Below are 23844 nucleotides of genomic sequence, written 5' to 3' on the forward strand. Positions count from 1 at the left end.
GCATTACTAATAATTCTACAAATGATTAATTGACAACTAGAAAAATCTGAATCACCAATTTTTATACGAACCTATTGTCAAAACTTTTGAAGTAATGGATTTTGAGGTTTGAATACTCAATATATTCCCAGAGTATTGTAAATACAAATGATGCATATAATTTACAACATGTTAAATCGGGACATGTGATTCTCAAAGGGAACACTTACATAACTGTTTAACGCAGTAATGTTTTGAGGTGTTATGCTCACAGATAGATAGACGGACATACGTACGGAGGGAGGGAAGGAAGATGAGAGGGGGGGAGACCTCAGCGATGGACGGACGGAGCGACTAACTAATTTACTGTTGGTCGACATTGACAGTATAAAAACCGGAATCCGAATGTTATCAGGGTTTTGACATTTTTATAAAAGTTCAGATAGGCTAATAATTTACATTATGTGCGGTAGGTATTTTCCAATAGTAAACTCAAACGAAAAAGCACGTCTCATGTGAAATAAATATATATTTTTGGGAGTTCATCGTTGTGTGATTGCTTGTAAGTGTCACCGTAAACAACAGAGCATTAGACACCCAAAGAAAATATATAATATGTAAAATATTAAGTATATCTCTTATCGATCCGAAGTTATACTAAAACATTTGTTCTTCATATATTGAAGCCTAGTTTGTAGTTTGGTAGTCTGGTCTTGTTAGCTGAAATTTATCTTTATTTCGTTAATAATACATTAATTAAAACGGATATTCATCTGTGTTGGTAAACCGTAGTATATAATTGAACGTTTGTTCCAACTACGGAGAACTAATTGATTCAATCTAGTCTGAACTGCTGTAAGTGAAGGAAAACGAATCCAAAGCTCTCGTATTGTTTGTTTAAGCATAAATCTTCTTCACAAAAAGTAATGTTTTGAGTGCTTGTGAGTTTATCTACTGAATACGTGTCCTGAGATTCTGGTACCTCTGAGATTGACTGTGTGCGTCTGAAGTTACAACTTGAATTTGGTCAATAGCTATCACCACCAAAGACATATCGGTAACACCAGCTTGTAAATCTATAGTTGACAAATATCTTTCCCATTTCTCACTTTTATACAGTTATACAGTAGATGAGAAAGTGACTAGTGACTTTAGCTAAGTAAACTAACACTTGTTATTTTCAATAAACACAGACAATCACACATACTCTTATATTATTTAGAACTCTACACGTGATAACCATGTTAAACATCCAACTTTCGGGAACGTGACGAAGAGACAAATAGAATATTATGGCATGGGAACATTGAGTTCTCACATTAATACTTCTCAATCTGGAAGAGTTTCAATCATGTTCCCACCAAAAACAAAGGATAATGTTCCGCAACGGGAAGACACCTATCCTGGACATCTTCTCCACGTTCTCACAAACCTTAATGATTCCAATTATCACTAGGTATATCTGTACCAATGATTGTCAAGACCGTTTTGTTAAAGTGACTACTGACAGACAGGTGGAAACAACACCATGGAACTGACCGAAATTATATTCGGCATGGAACTAACGGACATGCACGCCTCGGACTCGATCGTCGATATGTCAGCAAATACAGATTATCATAATAGTTAAAATCTGTTTAAGTCAGAATAACTTTTTTTCATTCGAAAATTGCGAAATTACATGAACATTCACCAGTCGTTACACCTTCCGATATATTCTAAATGCAAATCATTATTTTCATTTCTTTATACACCGTTTACAGTTGATTTTATGTCAAAACTCAATAGCTACTTGCCACCAAAAGTCCTGTTCAATTGATTCTATTCCACATTGCTAAAGAAATGTAGTGAACTTGTTGCTACAGCTATTTGTCAAATTATCAACAAATCATTAAGTTCCGGTGAATTTCCAAGGTCTTCTAAATCTGTCATAGTTTATCCCTTGCTTAAAAAAAGCTAACTTAGACCAAAACATACTGAAAAATTATCGCCCGGTTTTTTTCTAAGCTCATAGAGCGTATTGTTTTCAGTAAATTAAATATATATCTATGTGATCATAATTTGTTTGCAAAATATCAGTGCGCATACCGAGCGGGTTTCAGCATACAAACTGCTCTACTTAAAGTTCAAAATGACGTATCACGCTCTCTCGATACACGGAAAGATGCCATTTTAAATGTATTCTTCTTTCTGCTGCCTTCAATATGATTGACCGTGACAAATTGGTATATAGATTGCGTTATAGGTTTGGCATAACGGGAACAGCTTTAGAATGGTTTAGTTCTTATTTGAGAGTGCGTACCCAATCTGTGTGTTGGATCTGTCATGTCGATGACACAGTCTGTTGATTGTGCTGTCCCCCAGGGGTCAGTCCTTGGTCCTATTTTGTTCTGTCTTTATATAGCACCTCTGGAGGACATCACAATCAGGCATGGTTTAACTTGCATGATGTATGCTGATGATTCTGAACGTTATCTCACTTTTGAGGGTGACCGGGTTCCTACTACCATGATTGACTTATGTGTTGATGTGATCTTGGGATAGATGCAAGACAATATGCGTTGTCTTAACGATGAGAAAACAGACACTGTGCATTTCTCTTCTAACTTTAGCGGTGTAGGTCTTCCGATCTTTCGCTGATTGATGAGGTCAATACATCCGTCTGACATTGTTCGAAATCTTGGCGTTTCCATGGATGCAGCTGCTACCACGTCATATCATGTTGTGAATGTTTGCAAAGCTACCCTCTTTGCGCTTTGGAAGATTGGTAAAATTCGCAACATACTGGACCAACCCCATACCAAGAAACTTGTTCATGCCTTCATAACATGTCGATTAGATTACTGTAATAGTTTACTGTATGTTCTTCCTTTAATTGATTTTAATTGTTATTCAAATGCATTAACATGTTATTGCCCCAGGTGTGTCGACCCAATCCCAATCTAGTCAGTGGTTTATAAGCGTATCGTGCTGAGTGGGGCTCCTCCTTAACGTTCTTCTTTCGCGACGTTAAGATGAATGAGAAATCAGTGAGCGAGAAGAGAAGAGCTCCTCAATGTAAAATATGTAATAGACCGACATACGGACACCAATGCCCCATCAGACAATCTTGTGAGTTCAAAAAACTTTTAGAGGCGACGGGCGAGGTCTTGGAAGTTCCCGACAACGATGACAAGGAAATGTATCTTAGAGCCGTTAGTGAATTATCTAGACGGGTTGAACACCTGAATGCAGTGGTCACCGACCTGGCCGAGATTCGGTTCCGTATGCAAACCTGGTTAATAGGAAACGAAAAGAATAGAGATGCGCTGATATCTGGTTTATCTCCTAACGAACAGGCTACTCCCTTATTTCAGGAAGCACCGTTTACAAGATCAAAAGGAATGCAGGGGACAAGACTTCCCATACCAGAAAAAAATATTAGAGCAGCAAAAAGTGATGAGTTTATAGCTAGACTTAGCTGACCTCATGTCGATTCTAATTAATCAAGAATCAAAAATGCACCGACAATGACATAGTACTGGGAAATGATGACTTCGTCATGCGATCCGGACCGAGAAGACAGAAACGAACCAGAAACAATTTTGTCGACTGGTGATTTGTGTGGAATATTTATGAAAGTATCCTGGTTACTGAGAATACAAGATCCTATAATGAACTTTTATCATATAGACAATTAATACAAGACTGTAATAATAAACACTCTTGGTATGCTGTATATAATTATGATGTTAAGTTCCGTTACCAACTTGCTAATAATTACCAAATATATTGCTGATGTAGACCTTTTTTGTCACTACTTTCGATTCCTGTTCAGTAAGATCCAGTAGCAGGAGATTCTTTAGATGTGATAGTTTGACCATATAGTGGAAGTGTATCCCTTTCAGCCAGAGAACACGATGTCGTCAGAGAAACCAGAAAGGGAAACATTTGCGAAATACGGAAAGTGGTTCCATCAAGTAAAAGAAGGATGTTTTTTTTTGTACCAGTCAGGCAAATGTAGATTTGATAAATGCAAACGGGCACTCGTGTGCAACAGGTGTAGTGGTCAAAAACTTGCCTACACATGCGATTGTAGCAACTAAATCCCCTTGCAGCGTCACCGAGTGGGAAAAAGTCTTGTTTCGCACACGGAAAGAAATCTTGTCAACAGCTTGACTTATAATATTACACATGGTGTTGATATAGGCTTCAAAGGACACAGAAGTACTAGAATTTGCAATAATTGGCCTTCAACTCGAATCTAAATAGAACTTTTAATATCTTACCTGACATTTTCGACGGTAACATTTTCAAAGTGGGTTTGGAACAAAAGTTTAATTAAATACTATAATACATTACAGTTAACTGCATTTTACATTAACTATTGAATCGAAATTGATCAATATGTTCCTGGTCATATAAGATAAAGACATTAGCAGCTAGTTGACTTAATTATGTGATACTTGTATCTTGATGGCATGGCGTTAGACTGTCTTGTTATCATTATTGTTGGAAATTCGAAAGAATCTATGACTTCCCGGTGTTTGATTCTCTCAAATTGATCTAGACAACGTCTCACAATTCTTACTACCAAAGTGTGTGTTTGTACTTAAACCAAGAAATAATAAGATTGGAGTATGTAAATATCTTTGTTCTTCCCTGATGTGTTCAAGTTATTGTTATGTATTGTTTGTTGGTCATCTTACATGACCAAAAACTATGGTCACATATGATTGTCAAAAGATCTTAAAGGACATGTTTATATATATGACAAAGTAGGAGTTTTCGTGTGTTTTTTTTGATGTATTATATTGGTTTGCACTCGAACAAGGCAATTTATGTGCTGGTATCGACAAAAATCAAATCTCGCATGACTGCAATATATAATGTAATTGAGTCACTACTGTAATACGATACAAGATCAAAAGAGAATGTATTAAATAAATGTTAATTAAAGCAAAATATCAAAAGAACACTAACACTGACCACTACTTTACAATGGGGTATTTTTTTGTCCATATGTATCTCCTTTTTTCGGTGGTCGGTTTGTACGTTGGCCTTATTTTAAAAATATAAAACGGAAAAAATGAAATTATAACATCAACTATCTGAAGCGATGCATGAAAATACTTAACTTTACACCTGTGCATTATCATATTTTTGGTTGCAGACAGCACCACCACGCCAGATCCAACAACAACAACAACAACAACAACAACAACAACAACAACAACACCAACACCAACACCAACACCAACTAACGTGTCAACAGGTAAATATATTTTATATGGTAGCTTTTCTCAACATATATATGTTTCCGGCCTTAAAGTCACAATCATCAGTATGTGTATGTGTGTGTGTATGTGTGTGTGTGTGTGTGTGTGTGTGTGTGTGTGTGTGTGTGTGTGTGTGTGTGTGTGTGTGTGTGTATGTATATGTTATTTGCCAAATACCGTTCCATATCTTGCGAGAGGTAATTTTTTCTGGTTTAACGGAGAGCCGGAGGCGAGCCGTTATACCAGAAAAATTACCTCGAGCAGCAAGATGTGGAACAGTATTTGGCAAATAACATACTTATACGTCACCTGCGACTATGAATTCATTCTTGAATGTCTAAAAATACTGTTTCATTTTAAAATAAAATCACTTCCGCGTTATACTGTTGAGCATAGTATTACGTACTTCTCTAATGACTGCAGTGCGGTTGTTTACATGTCAGTCTTAACTTTATTGTCCAATCAGAGTGCGCGTTTGCTCAGTAGTATGACGTAATGTTTACTATTTGCATATCACTTAGCGATATATTCAAACTTATAACCATCAGCTGAAAAATGAGTGCGTCTTTGTTTTGCGTACTGTATTCCATTGAATGTACATAACTGTTCGTGATATGCTTTGTTGTTCTAGTTAAACAAAAATTACACCCTCTGTGGTGGTAATTTTCATATCCTTAATAAATTTAGGAATTCATGTTTACGATCGCGTGATGACCGTGTGTTCGCCGTCACTGGACTTTCACGGTTGTGTGTGGAATTTGTGACTATTTCCCTGTGACATGAAAAGTACAGTTCAAAGACTTGTTACAATGTATACAACGGTGATATTTTGTTCGATTGAAAACAAATTTGGCATTGGAAATGCTGGTTATAGCTCGATCTCTAGTTGTCTGCTAGATTTGTTTACAAAGGGACGTGTAGTGATCACGTGATACAACAAGCAAAAATACGGCTGTTGGTGAAAAATACGCCTGTGTATCTGCAGGGCTCTCGACCAATCAGAATGCGAGATTGGTGACAGGTGACGTATAAATATATATACACACACACACACACATATATATATATATGTCTGTGTGTATGTGTGTGTGTGTGTGTGTGTGTGTGTGTCAAAGTCGGAGTTTTCATTATTTTTATAATGTATTCTATTGGTTTGCACTCGAACACGGAAATTTATGTGCTGGTATCAAATCTCGCATGACTTCAAAACTGTAATGTAATTGCGTCACTACTTTAATACGATACGGGATAAAAAGAAAATGTATTAATGTTAATTAAAGCAAAATATAAAAAGAATACTACCACTAGCAACTACTTTACAATGGGGAATGTTTTTGTCCATATGTGTCTTCTTCTTTTTTTCAGTGGTCGGTTTGTACGTTGGCCTTATTTTAAAAATAAAATCAAACAGAGTTTAATATAGAATTGTGTTTATAACGGGGAAATGAAAATATAACATCAACTATCTGAAGCGATGCATGAAAATACTTAACTTTACAACTGTGCATTATCATATTTTTGGTTGCAGACAGCACCACCACGCCAGATCCAACGACAACACCAACACCAACATCAACACCAACACCAACACCAACGAACATGTCAACAGGTAAATATATTTTATATGGTAGCTTTTCTCAACATATATATGATACCGGCCTTAAAGTCACAATCATCAGTGTGTGTGTGTATATATATATATATATATATATATATATATATATATATATATAAATCTGTACACAATACTTGGAAATTACCATACATACATACATACATACATACATACATACATACATACATACATACATACATACACACACGCACACACACAGAGACATACATACATACATACATACATACATACATACATACATACATACATACATACATACATACATACATTCATGCAGCCATGCAGGTATGCATGTAGGCAAGCAGACATATCATTAAATGTATATTGCATGTGTCACACTTCCCAAATAGTCGTTTTAGGAATAAATTTGGTATTGTTTGGACCAGACCAAGAGCTATATACTAGTGTTTATATTCATTCAGGGTTATATGTGCGTTCACAGACCATGTGTGTATTGCATCAAGAAGTTACTTATAGTTAATATTTTCACCTCACATTTCACACATTAACAAAACCAGAAATCATTCAGTGAATCATGTATCATCATATGATGGAAAATGTCAAGACGCTGTCAATGAACGTGTTATACAATAGGGATAAGATCACTCTATCAACCTCAAAATAACTTAGTTTTCACAAAAATATAAACGTTGCTGACCGTTAATAATAATAGACACAGTGTTAAATCCCATTGTATATATCATAAAGACATGAACGTTTATTTTAATGCTGTTTCGACTTCCTGGTTTTGTATGATGTTGTAGTTTTCCGAATAGTTGGAAATTTTCCGAATAGTTGGAATTTTCTAAATTATGAAAAAATATGCAACAGTCGTACCCGTCCCAAAGAAAACTAATCCGATAGTACATAATTAAGTCAGCTGTCATCAGTGTATAAAATACAGAGAAGGAGAGACACGACACAAACCGAGAAAACAAATGATCCACTATATACGCTGATTATTAGTTTGAAAACTCGATAAGAATATATCTGCAAGACTAAGTGACTGTAATAACTAGAGAAGTCGGCAAAGGGGATTTTTCTTGACGTTTGTACAATACATACATCCTAAACAACTAGGTATCGAGTGGTCGTTATTGGCTCAACTGTAAGTCTAGTGCTTAATGTTAGATGTGCCGTTGGTCCAGCAGTGGTTGATTTTGGTTTTTCTGTTGTTCCATTGGTTGATGATGATCAATTTCTTCATGTTTCCTGTGTTGTTGGAACGTTATTTTGTTTCGTCTGTGAAGCTTTCCTGGTATAAAATAAAATGAAAAGGACAGGTCTATAATAATATTGTGTGTAGATTTAAAAAAATAAAATCACGTCTTTACCCAACTGAAAAAAACAACATTTTTTAAAAGGTAATCAGACGATACCATTAATATGAATTTCTGTAAGAAAGAAGAAAGGCACATGATTGAATCAATTCCCAACTATTTATTTTTAATTCATCATGTATATAACACTGAATATTTTATAATTAAATGTGCAGTTTCAAAACCGACATTTCAACATACATAATTGCAACATGTATTTAAATTATAGTGGAGATACAAGTTTGAGATTAGAAAGAGATACTAAACGACTATATCTGTGCAATAGGATATAGGTCCTGATGAATGTTCAACATTTGTTCTATTAAGTTGGATATTAATTTTAACTACTCTAAAACTAACATTCTTCACACATTTAAATTGACGTTTCATCAGGAAGTAATTGATACGTTTCCCTGATCACAAGAATAACACGTTTAGTTTAATGTAATACCATCGACAGCAGCTTCATTTCTTCATTTTGTTATGTTCTCTTGTCTTTGTAGGGAACACACCAACGCCAACACCAACGCCAACACCAACCCCAACACCAACCGGAGGTAAGTTTGACAGGAGGATTGTTTCCACAACATTTGTAACGATATCATAATGGGTAATGTCTTTTTGTTATTAGTCCCCAATGGTGAAGCAGGAGGGAGGGGGGTAGCATGTTGGGTCCTGTGTGTCCGTTCGTCCGTCAATCCATCCATCAATCTCCAACTCTATCTCAAAAAAGCACAGGCCAATTTCAACCAAACTTTCAGTAAAAATCATACGCACATCAATTGTTGTTTGATATATGCAAATTTGACCAAATGGCGGCCATATTTGTAGTTGAAAATCGATATTTACTGCTTAATTCAACAACTGTAACAAAGACACTCCATTCGAAAGGTTGTAAGCATATGTACCTACATTTAATGGCTGAATTCAAACAACACTGGTAATAATGGTAGTGACAGGGGTCAGCATAAGTCATACCCGTACCAAAGAAAACTAATCCAATATTACATAATTGCGTCAGCTGTCACCAGTGTGTAAAATATAAGGAAGGAGAGACAGGACACACACCGAGAAAACCAATGATCCACTATATACGCTGATTATTAGTTTGAAAATTCGTTAAGAATATATCTGCAAGGCTAAGTGACTGTAATAACAAGAGAAGTCGGCAAAGACGATTTTCTTGACGTTTGTACAATACATATACCCTGAACAACTAGGTATCGTCCAACCTTTCCCAGTACAATATGCAAATTGAAGGGGTCAAGTGGTCTTTTATTTCTCTGGCGTTAGTTGAGTGGCCGTTATTGGCTCAACTGTAAGTCCAGTGCCTAATGTTAGATGTGCCGTTGGTCCAGCAGTTGTTGATTTTGGCTTTTCTGTTGTTCCATTGGTTGATGATGAACAATTTCTTCATGTTTCCTGTGTTGTTGGAACGTTATTTTGTTTCGTCTGTGTAGCTTTCCCGGTATAAAATAAAATAAAAAGGACAAGTCTATAATAATATTGTGTGTAGATTTAAAAAAAATAAAATCACGTCTTTAACCAACTGAAAAAAACAACATGTTTTAAAAGGTAATCAGACGATACCATTAATATGAATTTCTGTAAGAAAGAAGAAAGGCACATGATTGAATCAATTCCCAACTATTTATTTTTAATTCATCATGTATATAACACTGAATATTTTATAATTAAATGTGCAGTTTCAAAACCGACATTTCAACATACATAATTGCAACATGTATTTAAATTATAGTGGAGATACAAGTTTGAGATTAGAAAGAGATACTACACGACTATATCTGTGCAATAGGATATAGGTCCTGATAAATGTTCAACATTTGTTCTATTAAGTTGGATATTAATTTTAACTACTCTAAAACTAACATTCACGTCACATTTAAATTGACGTTTCATCAGGAAGTAATTGATACGTTTCCCTGATCACAAGAATAACACGTTTAGTTTAATGTAATACCATCGACAGCAGCTTTATTTCTTCATTTTGTTATGTTCTCTTGTCTTTGTAGGGAACACACCAACGCCAACGCCAACGCCAACGCCAACACCAACCCCAACACCAACCGGAGGTAAGTTTGACAGGAGGATTGTTTCCACAACATTTGTAACGATATCATAATGGGTAATGTCTTTTTGTTATTAGTCCCCAATGGTGAAGCAGGAGGGAGGGGGGTAGCATGTTGGGTCCTGTGTGTCCGTTCGTCCGTCAATCCATCCATCAATCTCCAACTCTATCTCAAAAAAGCACAGGCCAATTTCAACCAAACTTTCAGTAAAAATCATACGCACATCAATTGTTGTTTGATATATGCAAATTTGACCAAATGGCGGCCATATTTGTAGTTGAAAATCGATATTTACTGCTTAATTCAACAACTGTAACAAAGACACTCCATTCGAAAGGTTGTAAGCATATGTACCTACATTTAATGGCTGAATTCAAACAACACTGGTAATAATGGTAGTGACAGGGGTCAGCATATGTCATACCCGTCCCAAAGAAAACTAATCCAATATTACATAATTGCGTCAGCTGTCACCAGTGTATAAAATATAAGGAAGGAGAGACAGGACACACACCGAGAAAACCAATGATCCACTATATACGCTGATTATTAGTTTGAAAATTCGTTAAGAATATATCTGCAAGGCTAAGTGACTGTAATAACAAGAGAAGTCGGCAAAGACGATTTTCTTGACGTTTGTACAATACATATACCCTGAACAACTAGGTATCGTCCAACCTTTCCCAGTACAATATGCAAATTGAAGGGGTCAAGTGGTCTTTTATTTCTCTGGCGTTAGTTGAGTGGCCGTTATTGGCTCAACTGTAAGTCCAGTGCCTAATGTTAGATGTGCCGTTGGTCCAGCAGTTGTTGATTTTGGCTTTTCTGTTGTTCCATTGGTTGATGATGAACAATTTCTTCATGTTTCCTGTGTTGTTGGAACGTTATTTTGTTTCGTCTGTGTAGCTTTCCCGGTATAAAATAAAATAAAAAGGACAAGTCTATAATAATATTGTGTGTAGATTTAAAAAAAATAAAATCACGTCTTTAACCAACTGAAAAAAACAACATGTTTTAAAAGGTAATCAGACGATACCATTAATATGAATTTCTGTAAGAAAGAAGAAAGGCACATGATTGAATCAATTCCCAACTATTTATTTTTAATTCATCATGTATATAACACTGAATATTTTATAATCAAATGTGCAGTTTCAAAACCGACATTTCAACATACATAATTGCAACATGTATTTAAATTATAGTGGAGATACAAGTTTGAGATTAGAAAGAGATACTAAACGACTATATCTGTGCAATAGGATATAGGTCCTGATGAATGTTCAACATTTGTTCTATTAAGTTGGATATTAATTTTAACTACTCTAAAACTGACATTCACACATTTAAATTGACGTTTCATCAGGAAGTAATTGATACGTTTCCCTGATCACAAGAATAACACGTTTAGTTTAATGTAATACCATCGACAGCAGCTTCATTTCTTCATTTTGTTATGTTCTCTTGTCTTTGTAGGGAACACACCAACGCCAACACCAACGCCAACACCAACCCCAACACCAACCGGAGGTAAGTTTGACAGGAGGATTGTTTCCACAACATTTGTAACGATATCATAATGGGTAATGTCTTTTTGTTATTAGTCCCCAATGGTGAAGCCGGAGGGGGGAGGTAGCACGTTGGGTCCTGTGTGTCCGTTCGTCCGTCAATCCATCCATCAATCTCCACCTCTATCTCAAAAAAGCACAGGCCAATTTCAACCAAACTTTTAGTAAAAATCATACGCACATCAATTGTTGTTTGATATATGCAAATTTGACCAAATGGCGGCCATATTTGTAGTTGAAAATCGATATTTACTGCTTAATTCATCAACTGTAACAAAGACACTCCATTCGAAAGGTTGTAAGCATATGTACCTACATTTAATGGCTGAATTCAAACAACACTGGTAATAATGGTAGTGACAGGGGTCAGCATAAGTCATACCCGTACCAAAGAAAACTAATCCAATATTACATAATTGCGTCAGCTGTCACCAGTGTGTAAAATATAAGGAAGGAGAGACAGGACACAAACCGAGAAAACCAATGATCCACTATATACGCTGATTATTAGTTTGAAAATTCGTTAAGAATGTATCTGCAAGACTAAGTGACTGTAATAACAAGAGAAGTCGGCAAAGACGATTTTCTTGACGTTTGTACAATACATATACCCTGAACAACTAGGTATCGTCCAACCTTTCCCAGTACAATATGCAAATTGAAGGGGTCCAGTGGTCTTTTTTGTCTCTGGCGTTGGTTGAGTGGCTGTTATTGGCTCAACTGTAAGTCCAGTGCCTAATGTTAGATGTGCCGTTGGTCCAGCAGTGGTTGATTTTGGTTTTTCTGTTGTTCCATTGGTTGATGATGATCAATTTCTTCATGTTTCCTGTGTTGTTGGAACATTATTTTGTTTCGACTGTGTAGCTTTCCCGGTATAAAAAAAAATAAAAAGGACAAGTCTATAATAATATTGTGTGTAGATTAAAAAAACAAAAAAACACGTCTTTACCCAACTGAAAAAACAACATTTTTTAAAAGGTAATCAGACGATACCATTAATATGAATTTCTGTAAGAAAGAAGAAAGGCACATGATTGAATCAATTCCCAACTATTTATTTTTAATTCATCATGTATATAACACTGAATATTTTATAATTAAATGTGCAGTTTCAAAACCGACATTTCAACATACATAATTGCAACATGTATTTAAATTATAGTGGAGATACAAGTTTGAGATTAGAAAGAGATACTACACGACTATATCTGTGCAATAGGATATAGGTCCTGATGAATGTTCAACATTTGTTCTATTAAGTTGGATATTAAGCTTAACTACTCTAAAACTGACATTCACACATTTAAATTGCCGTTTCATCAGGAAGTAATTGATACGTTTCCCTGATCACAAGAATAACACGTTTAGTTTAATGTAATACCATCGACAGCAGCTTTATTTCTTCATTTTGTTATGTTCTCTTGTCTTTGTAGGGAACACACCAACGCCAACGCCAACGCCAACGCCAACACCAACCCCAACACCAACCGGAGGTAAGTTTGACAGGAGGATTGTTTCCACAACATTTGTAACGATATCATAATGGGTAATGTCTTTTTGTTATTAGTCCCCAATGGTGAAGCAGGAGGGAGGGGGGTAGCATGTTGGGTCCTGTGTGTCCGTTCGTCCGTCAATCCATCCATCAATCTCCAACTCTATCTCAAAAAAGCACAGGCCAATTTCAACCAAACTTTCAGTAAAAATCATACGCACATCAATTGTTGTTTGATATATGCAAATTTGACCAAATGGCGGCCATATTTGTAGTTGAAAATCGATATTTACTGCTTAATTCAACAACTGTAACAAAGACACTCCATTCGAAAGGTTGTAAGCATATGTACCTACATTTAATGGCTGAATTCAAACAACACTGGTAATAATGGTAGTGACAGGGGTCAGCATATGTCATACCCGTCCCAAAGAAAACTAATCCAATATTACATAATTGCGTCAGCTGTCACCAGTGTATAAAATATAAGGAAGGAGAGACAGGACACACACCGAGAAAACCAATGATCCACTATATACGCTGATTATTAGTTTGAAAATTCGTTAAGAATATATCTGCAAGGCTAAGTGACTGTAATAACAAGAGAAGTCGGCAAAGACGATTTTCTTGACGTTTGTACAATACATATACCCTGAACAACTAGGTATCGTCCAACCTTTCCCAGTACAATATGCAAATTGAAGGGGTCAAGTGGTCTTTTATTTCTCTGGCGTTAGTTGAGTGGCCGTTATTGGCTCAACTGTAAGTCCAGTGCCTAATGTTAGATGTGCCGTTGGTCCAGCAGTTGTTGATTTTGGCTTTTCTGTTGTTCCATTGGTTGATGATGAACAATTTCTTCATGTTTCCTGTGTTGTTGGAACGTTATTTTGTTTCGTCTGTGTAGCTTTCCCGGTATAAAATAAAATAAAAAGGACAAGTCTATAATAATATTGTGTGTAGATTTAAAAAAAATAAAATCACGTCTTTAACCAACTGAAAAAAACAACATGTTTTAAAAGGTAATCAGACGATACCATTAATATGAATTTCTGTAAGAAAGAAGAAAGGCACATGATTGAATCAATTCCCAACTATTTATTTTTAATTCATCATGTATATAACACTGAATATTTTATAATCAAATGTGCAGTTTCAAAACCGACATTTCAACATACATAATTGCAACATGTATTTAAATTATAGTGGAGATACAAGTTTGAGATTAGAAAGAGATACTAAACGACTATATCTGTGCAATAGGATATAGGTCCTGATGAATGTTCAACATTTGTTCTATTAAGTTGGATATTAATTTTAACTACTCTAAAACTGACATTCACACATTTAAATTGACGTTTCATCAGGAAGTAATTGATACGTTTCCCTGATCACAAGAATAACACGTTTAGTTTAATGTAATACCATCGACAGCAGCTTCATTTCTTCATTTTGTTATGTTCTCTTGTCTTTGTAGGGAACACACCAACGCCAACACCAACGCCAACACCAACCCCAACACCAACCGGAGGTAAGTTTGACAGGAGGATTGTTTCCACAACATTTGTAACGATATCATAATGGGTAATGTCTTTTTGTTATTAGTCCCCAATGGTGAAGCCGGAGGGGGGAGGTAGCACGTTGGGTCCTGTGTGTCCGTTCGTCCGTCAATCCATCCATCAATCTCCACCTCTATCTCAAAAAAGCACAGGCCAATTTCAACCAAACTTTTAGTAAAAATCATACGCACATCAATTGTTGTTTGATATATGCAAATTTGACCAAATGGCGGCCATATTTGTAGTTGAAAATCGATATTTACTGCTTAATTCATCAACTGTAACAAAGACACTCCATTCGAAAGGTTGTAAGCATATGTACCTACATTTAATGGCTGAATTCAAACAACACTGGTAATAATGGTAGTGACAGGGGTCAGCATAAGTCATACCCGTACCAAAGAAAACTAATCCAATATTACATAATTGCGTCAGCTGTCACCAGTGTGTAAAATATAAGGAAGGAGAGACAGGACACAAACCGAGAAAACCAATGATCCACTATATACGCTGATTATTAGTTTGAAAATTCGTTAAGAATGTATCTGCAAGACTAAGTGACTGTAATAACAAGAGAAGTCGGCAAAGACGATTTTCTTGACGTTTGTACAATACATATACCCTGAACAACTAGGTATCGTCCAACCTTTCCCAGTACAATATGCAAATTGAAGGGGTCCAGTGGTCTTTTTTGTCTCTGGCGTTGGTTGAGTGGCTGTTATTGGCTCAACTGTAAGTCCAGTGCCTAATGTTAGATGTGCCGTTGGTCCAGCAGTGGTTGATTTTGGTTTTTCTGTTGTTCCATTGGTTGATGATGATCAATTTCTTCATGTTTCCTGTGTTGTTGGAACATTATTTTGTTTCGACTGTGTAGCTTTCCCGGTATAAAAAAAAATAAAAAGGACAAGTCTATAATAATATTGTGTGTAGATTAAAAAAACAAAAAAACACGTCTTTACCCAACTGAAAAAACAACATTTTTTAAAAGGTAATCAGACGATACCATTAATATGAATTTCTGTAAGAAAGAAGAAAGGCACATGATTGAATCAATTCCCAACTATTTATTTTTAATTCATCATGTATATAACACTGAATATTTTATAATTAAATGTGCAGTTTCAAAACCGACATTTCAACATACATAATTGCAACATGTATTTAAATTATAGTGGAGATACAAGTTTGAGATTAGAAAGAGATACTACACGACTATATCTGTGCAATAGGATATAGGTCCTGATGAATGTTCAACATTTGTTCTATTAAGTTGGATATTAAGCTTAACTACTCTAAAACTGACATTCACACATTTAAATTGCCGTTTCATCAGGAAGTAATTGATACGTTTCCCTGATCACAAGAATAACACGTTTAGTTTAATGTAATACCATCGACAGCAGCTTCATTTCTTCATTTTGTTATGTTCTCTTGTCTTTGTAGGGAACACACCAACGCCAACACCAACATCAACCCCAACACCAACCGGAGGTAAGTTTGACAGGAGGATTTTTTTCACAACATTTGTAACGATATCATAATGGGTAATGTCTTTTTGTTATTAGTTCCCAATGGTGAAGCGGGAGGGGGGGGTAGCACGTTGGGTCCTGTGTGTCCGTTCGTCCGTCAATCCATCCATCCATCCATCAATCTCCACCTCTATCTCAAAAACGCACAGGCCAATTTCAACCAAACTTTCAGGAAAAATCATACGCACATCAATTGTTGTTTGATATATGCAAATTTGACCAAATGGCAGCCATATTTGAAGTTGAAAATCTATATTTACTGCTCCATTCGAAAGGTTGTAAGCACATGTACCTACATTCAATGGCTGAATTCAAACAAAACTGGTAATACTGGTAGTGACAGGGGTCAGCATATGTCATTTTCCTCTATGGTATTAACACTAATGACCAAATGGTAGCTGTTTTATTGTACAGATAAGAGTATGGCAAATACGTTTATTCGCCCCCCAATGAGTCCATTTATTATTATTGTATTCTGGTCATCTTGCTGGACCCTAGCTAATCAATACAACTTCAATGCGTAAGAAAATGACTGGTTTTGGCATACTAACACTCATTGTTGTCAATACACACAGAACATCATCAGTTCAGTTATATTACTATGTACTCTACCCGTAATAACACAGCAGTTTACACAGCTTATTAATGACTTCAAAGTTCAATTCTTACAAAAGACATCTTTTGAATGTTTTTAAATCTCTGCCCATGAAACATAAACTATATACTAAATAACATCTCTGGTGGCGTTGGACAGTGCCAGGACCATTAAAACGTATTATGAAATTGGTTTGCTAGAAAATAGTTTTCCATATGCTGGTTGCTTTCTCAATTGATGCTAATAGCAGTTTCTTATTGATGACACTGTTTATATATATGACAAAGTCATAGTTTTCGTTATATCTTGTGATGTATTATATTGGTTTGCACACAAACATGGACATTTTTATGTTGCTTTAGATAAAAATGAAACCTCGCATGACTGCTAACACTAACGTAATTACGTCACTAATTTAATACCTTGTGACATCAATAGAGAATGTATTAATGTTAAAGCAATGTACAAAGTAACACTACTGCTGACAACTACTTTACAACCTCATACGTTGTCCTTGTGTAACTTTGTTTTTCTTGTTTAGGGTGGGAGTGGCTGGCATATAAATGTTAGCCTTATTTTGATAAGTAGTAAAATCAAACAAAGTTGAGATATACATGTAATTATATGTATAACGGAAAAAATGAAATTGCGAAATCAGCTATCTGAAAGCTTACATTACAATACTTAATAATACACTAGTGTATCATCATGTGTTGGTTGCAGAAAGCACTATTTCAGATACAACAACAACAACAACAACAACAACAACAAGACTCAAGTTTATCTGACGTTTTTGCTAACTTTTTTCATTCGAAAATTGTGAAATTACTGGAACATTTACCATTTGTTACACCTTCCTATATTCCAAATGCAAATCATTATTTTCATTTCTTTACACCTATTACAATTGGTTTTGTGTCAAATCTCATGTAGCACCTTGTCACCAAAGACCCGTTCAGCTGATCCTAATCCAACCACATTGCTAAAAAAATGTAGTGAACAGGTTGCTCCAGCTGTTTGTCAAATTATCAACAAATCTGTAAGTTACGGTGAATTTCCAATGTCTTGCAAATCTGCTATAGTTCGGCATTAGCTTAAAAAAGCTAACTTAGACCAAAAACATTCTGAAAAATTATCGCCCGGTGTTAAATCTTCCCTTTCTGTCTAAGCTCTTAGAGCGTATTGTTTTCAGTTAATTAAATACATATCTATGTGATCATAATTTGTTTGCAAAATATCAGGCCGCATACCGCGCGGATTTCAGCACAGAAACAGCTCTCCTTAGAATTCAAAGTGGTAAGAGTAAGCATATTTCATGAAGTCAGCCTAGACTACTCTCTACTTTGTATCTTCTACAGTGTGTAATGATATACCACATGATTGCTTGGAGTGTATATGTATCGTTGCAAGCGGCTGTCGTATGCCGAATAATGCTGGTAATCCATTGGGATATGAACACTGTACTTTTGAAAGTGGCAGTTATTCATGTGGACCTTATCAAATCAAAGAGCCATATTGGGATGATGCCAAACTGTATGGAGGAAATCTGATGGGAGATTGGCTGATATGTACCAAGAACTGGGAATGCTCCGAGGACACTGTCCATTGCTATATGACGCTCTACGCGACTGAGAGTCGTCTTGGTCATTCACCAACATGTGAGGACTATGCTCGTATCCACAGCGGAGGGCCAGACGGGCATCTGGAATCTTCTACTGATCCGTATTGGGAAAACGTTCAAGACTGTCTGACAAACGGTAATAATAGATGATTAATACAATATACGTATTTATTGTATGATTACTTTATTGCATAATTATTTGATTACTTGCTTGCTAGCTTTGTAGATTGGTTTTTAGTAGGTAGGTAGGTAAGAATGTAAAACCAGGTAATGTCTGGTACATCATTTTTCAATAGAGAGTTCGGGGTCTGTAGGTCAAACGGTCGTTAATTGTTTGATAGATAAGCCCTTCCAACGGGCCCCGTCCGTTCGTCCATCTTTTTATATGTCTGGCTGGCTGGCTGACTGGCTGTCTGTCTGTCTGTCTGTCTGTCTGTCTGTCTGTCCGTTGTACGCCATTTCTCTGTGATGCAATATCGGATTCCATTCATTCTTGACACAAAGGTGAAATATCGCATTATTTTATAATGTAATCACATCTGACTGAATGACGGCTATATTATAGTATAAAGTGAACTTTGTTCCAATCACTAACTTGAACATTTTACTTGCATATTTTCGACTGTAATGAAATGCTCATAGATATCTGATTCAATCACAGGCAAGTAAGAAATAACCCCTCTTCTCGAATGTATTTATATTTTCGTTTCGTTAGGGCACACATAGAAAACACATTATTAAGTAACCACGTGGCAAACAGTAGGGAATGTATATCAAGACATTCCTAGTTTCGAATTCCAGTAGGATAAATATCGCTCTGTCCATGATGATACATCTTTCCGTGTCTAAAACGTAATTTTCGATGTCTAAAGTTGTGTGTTTTTTATCCTGACTTGTTTATTATCCAAGAATAACAGCTGTTCTAGTGGTATTCCAGTTATGTAATTTTGAAAAGATTGAAGACAGAAAATCTTTAGAAGTGAATTCTTATTTGTATACTCAAATTCTAACACCAATATATGATGGAAAATGTCAAGACGCTGTCAATGAACGTGTTATACAATAGGGATAAGATCACTCTATCAACCTCAAAATAACTTAGTTGTCACAAATATATAAAAGTTGCTGACCGTTAATAATAATAGACTTAGTGTTAAATCCCATTCTATATATCATAAAGACATGAACGTTTATTCTAATGCTGTTTCGACTTCCTGGTTTTGCATGATGTTGTAGTTTTCCGAATAGTTGGAAATTTTCCGAATAGTTGGAATTTTATAAATTATCAAAAAATATGCAACAGTCGTACCCGTCCCAAAGAAAACTAATCCGATAGTACATAATTAAGTTAGCTGTTATCAGTGTATAAAATACAGAGAAGGAGAGACACGACACAAACCGAGAAAACAAATGATCCACAGTACACGCTGATTATTAGTTTGAAAAGTCGATAAGAATATATCTGCAAGACTAGGTGAATGTAATAACTAGAGAAGTCGGCAAAGGGGATTTTTCTTGACGTTTGTACAATACATACACCCTAAACAACTAGGTTGAGTGGTCGTTATTGGCTCAACTGTAAGTCTAGTGCTTAATGTTAGATGTGCCGTTGGTCCAGCAGTGGTTGATTTTGTTTTTTCTGTTGTTCCATTGGTTGATGATGATCAATTTCTTCACGTTTCCTGTGTTATTGGATCGTTATTTTGTTTCGTCTGTGAAGCTTTCCTGGTATAAAATAAAATGAAAAGGACAGGTCTATAATAATATTGTGTGTAGATTTAAAAAAAAAAAATCACGTCTTTAACCAACTGAAAAAAACAACATGTTTTAAAAGGTAATCAGACGATACCATTAATATGAATTTCTGTAAGAAAGAAGAAAGGCACATGATTGAATCAATTCCCAACTATTTATTTTTAATTCATCATGTATATAACACTGAATATTTTATAATTAAATGTGCAGTTTCAAAACCGACATTTCAACATACATAATTGCAACATGTATTTAAATTATAGTGGAGATGCAAGTTTGAGATTAGAAAGAGATACTACACGACTATATCTGTGCAATAGGATATAGGTCCTGATGAATGTTCAACATTTGTTCTATTAAGTTGGATATTAATTTTAACTACTCTAAAACTAACATTCACGTCACATTTAAATTGACGTTTCATCAGGAAGTAATTGATACGTTTCCCTGATCACAAGAATAACACGTTTAGTTTAATGTAATACCATCGACAGCAGCTTCATTTCTTCATTTTGTTATGTTCTCTTGTCTTTGTAGGGAACACACCAACGCCAACACCAACGCCAACGCCAACACCAACCCCAACACCAACCGGAGGTAAGTTTGACAGGAGGATTGTTTCCACAGCATTTGTAACGATATCATAATGGGTAATGTCTTTTTGTTATTAGTCCCCAATGGTGAAGCAGGAGGGAGGGGGGTAGCACGTTGGGTCCTGTGTGTCCGTTCGTCCGTCAATCCATCCATCAATCTCCAACTCTATCTCAAAAAAGCACAGGCCAATTTCAACCAAACTTTCAGTAAAAATCATACGCACATCAATTGTTGTTTGATATATGCAAATTTGACCAAATGGCGGCCATATTTGTAGTTGAAAATCGATATTTACTGCTTAATTCAACAACTGTAACAAAGACACTCCATTCGAAAGGTTGTAAGCATATGTACCTACATTTAATGGCTGAATTCAAACAACACTGGTAATAATGGTAGTGACAGGGGTCAGCATATGTCATACCCGTCCCAAAGAAAACTAATCCAATATTACATAATTGCGTCAGTTGTCACCAGTGTATAAAATATAAGGAAGGAGAGACAGGACACACACCGAGAAAACCAATGATCCACTATATACGCTGATTATTAGTTTGAAAATTCGTTAAGAATATATCTGCAAGACTAAGTGACTGTAATAACAAGAGAAGTCGGCAAAGACGATTTTCTTGACGTTTGTACAATACATATACCCTGAACAACTAGGTATCGTCCAACCTTTCCCAGTACAATATGCAAATTGAAGGGGTCCGGTGCTCTTTTTTGTCGCTGGCGTTGGTTGAGTGGTCGTTATTGGCTCAACTGTAAGTCCAGTGCCTAATGTTAGATGTGCCGTTGGTCCAGCAGTGGTTGATTTTTGTTTTTCTGTTTTTTCCATTGGTTGATGTTGCATTTGTTTATGTTTTCTGTGTTGTTGGAGCGTTATTTAGTTTCGACTGAGTTGCTTTCCCGGTATAAAATAAAATAAAAAGGACAAAATCTATAATAATATTGTGTGTAGATTTAAAAAAAAAATCACGTCTTTAACCAACTGAAAAAACAGCATGTTTTAAAAGGTAATCAGACGATACCATTAATATGAATTTCTGTAAGAAAGAAGAAAGGCACATGATTGAATCAATTCCCAACTATTTATTTTTAATTCATCATGTATATAACACTGAATATTTTATAATTAAATGTGCAGTTTCAAAACCGACATTTCAACATACATAATTGCAACATGTATTTAAATTATAGTGGAGATACAAGTTTGAGATTAGAAAGAAATACTACACGACTATATTTGTGCAATAGGATATAGGTCCTGCTGAATGTTCAACATTTGTTCTATTAAGTTGGATATTAATTTTAACTACTCTAAAACTAACATTCACGTCACATTTAAATTGACGTTTCATCAGGAAGTAATTGATACGTTGCCCTGATCACAAGAATAACACGTTTAGTTTAATGTAATACCATCGACAGCAGCTTCATTTCTTCATTTTGTTATGTTCTCTTGTCTTTGTAGGGAACACACCAACGCCAACACCAACGCCAACGCCAACACCAACCCCAACACCAACCGGAGGTAAGTTTGACAGGAGGATTGTTTCCACAACATTTGTAACGATATCATAATGGGTAATGTCTTTTTGTTATTAGTCCCCAATGGTGAAGCAGGAGGGAGGGGGGTAGCATGTTGGGTCCTGTGTGTCCGTTCGTCCGTCAATCCATCCATCAATCTCCAACTCTATCTCAAAAAAGCACAGGCCAATTTCAACCAAACTTTCAGTAAAAATCATACGCACATCAATTGTTGTTTGATATATGCAAATTTGACCAAATGGCGGCCATATTTGTAGTTGAAAATCGATATTTACTGCTTAATTCATCAACTGTAACAAAGACACTCCATTCGAAAGGTTGTAAGCATATGTACCTACATTTAATGGCTGAATTCAAACAACACTGGTAATAATGGTAGTGACAGGGGTCAGCATAAGTCATACCCGTCCCAAAGAAAACTAATCCAATATTACATAATTGCGTCAGCTGTCACCAGTGTGTAAAATATAAGGAAGGAGAGACAGGACACAAACCGAGAAAACCAATGATCCACTATATACGCTGATTATTAGTTTGAAAATTCGTTAAGAATATATCTGCAAGACTAAGTGACTGTAATAACAAGAGAAGTCGGCAAAGACGATTTTCTTGACGTTTGTACAATACATATACCCTGAACAACTAGGTATCGTCCAACCTTTCCCAGTACAATATGCAAATTGAAGGGGTCCAGTGGTCTTTTTTGTCTCTGGCGTTGGTTGAGTGGCTGTTATTGGCTCAACTGTAAGTCCAGTGCCTAATGTTAGATGTGCCGTTGGTCCAGCAGTGGTTGATTTTGGTTTTTCTGTTGTTCCATTGGTTGATGATGAGCAATTTCTTCATGTTTCCTGTGTTGTTGGAACATTATTTTGTTTCGACTGTGTAGCTTTCCCGGTATAAAAAAAAATAAAAAGGACAAGTCTATAATAATATTGTGTGTAGATTAAAAAAAACAAAAAAACACGTCTTTACCCAACTGAAAAAACAACATTTTTTAAAAGGTAATCAGACGATACCATTAATATGAATTTCTGTAAGAAAGAAGAAAGGCACATGATTGAATCAATTCCCAACTATTTATTTTTAATTCATCATGTATATAACACTGAATATTTTATAATTAAATGTGCAGTTTCAAAACCGACATTTCAACATACATAATTGCAACATGTATTTAAATTATAGTGGAGATACAAGTTTGAGATTAGAAAGAGATACTACACGACTATATCTGTGCAATAGGATATAGGTCCTGATGAATGTTCAACATTTGTTCTATTAAGTTGGATATTAAGCTTAAC

At 35.7% G+C, this 23844-nt stretch overlaps 1 protein-coding gene across 1 annotated transcript in view; it reads left to right on the plus strand.

Annotated features, from left to right (window-relative positions):
• The first annotated feature begins 3878 nt into the window (after nt 1-3878).
• The window catches only part of LOC144450004 (uncharacterized), a 103530-nt gene continuing 83564 nt past the window's right edge, over nt 3879-23844 (plus strand). Inside the window, exons 1-12 of the mRNA XM_078140569.1 lie at nt 3879-3951; nt 5132-5233; nt 6766-6846; nt 8696-8749; nt 10226-10285; nt 11759-11812; nt 13284-13343; nt 14817-14870; nt 16342-16389; nt 18381-18779; nt 20936-20995; nt 22467-22526. Coding sequence (XP_077996695.1) covers nt 3879-3951; nt 5132-5233; nt 6766-6846; nt 8696-8749; nt 10226-10285; nt 11759-11812; nt 13284-13343; nt 14817-14870; nt 16342-16389; nt 18381-18779; nt 20936-20995; nt 22467-22526 — 1105 coding nt within the window. The remainder of the gene's footprint in view (nt 3952-5131; nt 5234-6765; nt 6847-8695; nt 8750-10225; nt 10286-11758; nt 11813-13283; nt 13344-14816; nt 14871-16341; nt 16390-18380; nt 18780-20935; nt 20996-22466; nt 22527-23844) is intronic.

This window comes from Glandiceps talaboti, chromosome 19, assembly GCF_964340395.1.
Source record: "Glandiceps talaboti chromosome 19, keGlaTala1.1, whole genome shotgun sequence".
In the NCBI taxonomy this organism is placed as follows: domain Eukaryota; kingdom Metazoa; phylum Hemichordata; class Enteropneusta; family Spengelidae; genus Glandiceps; species Glandiceps talaboti.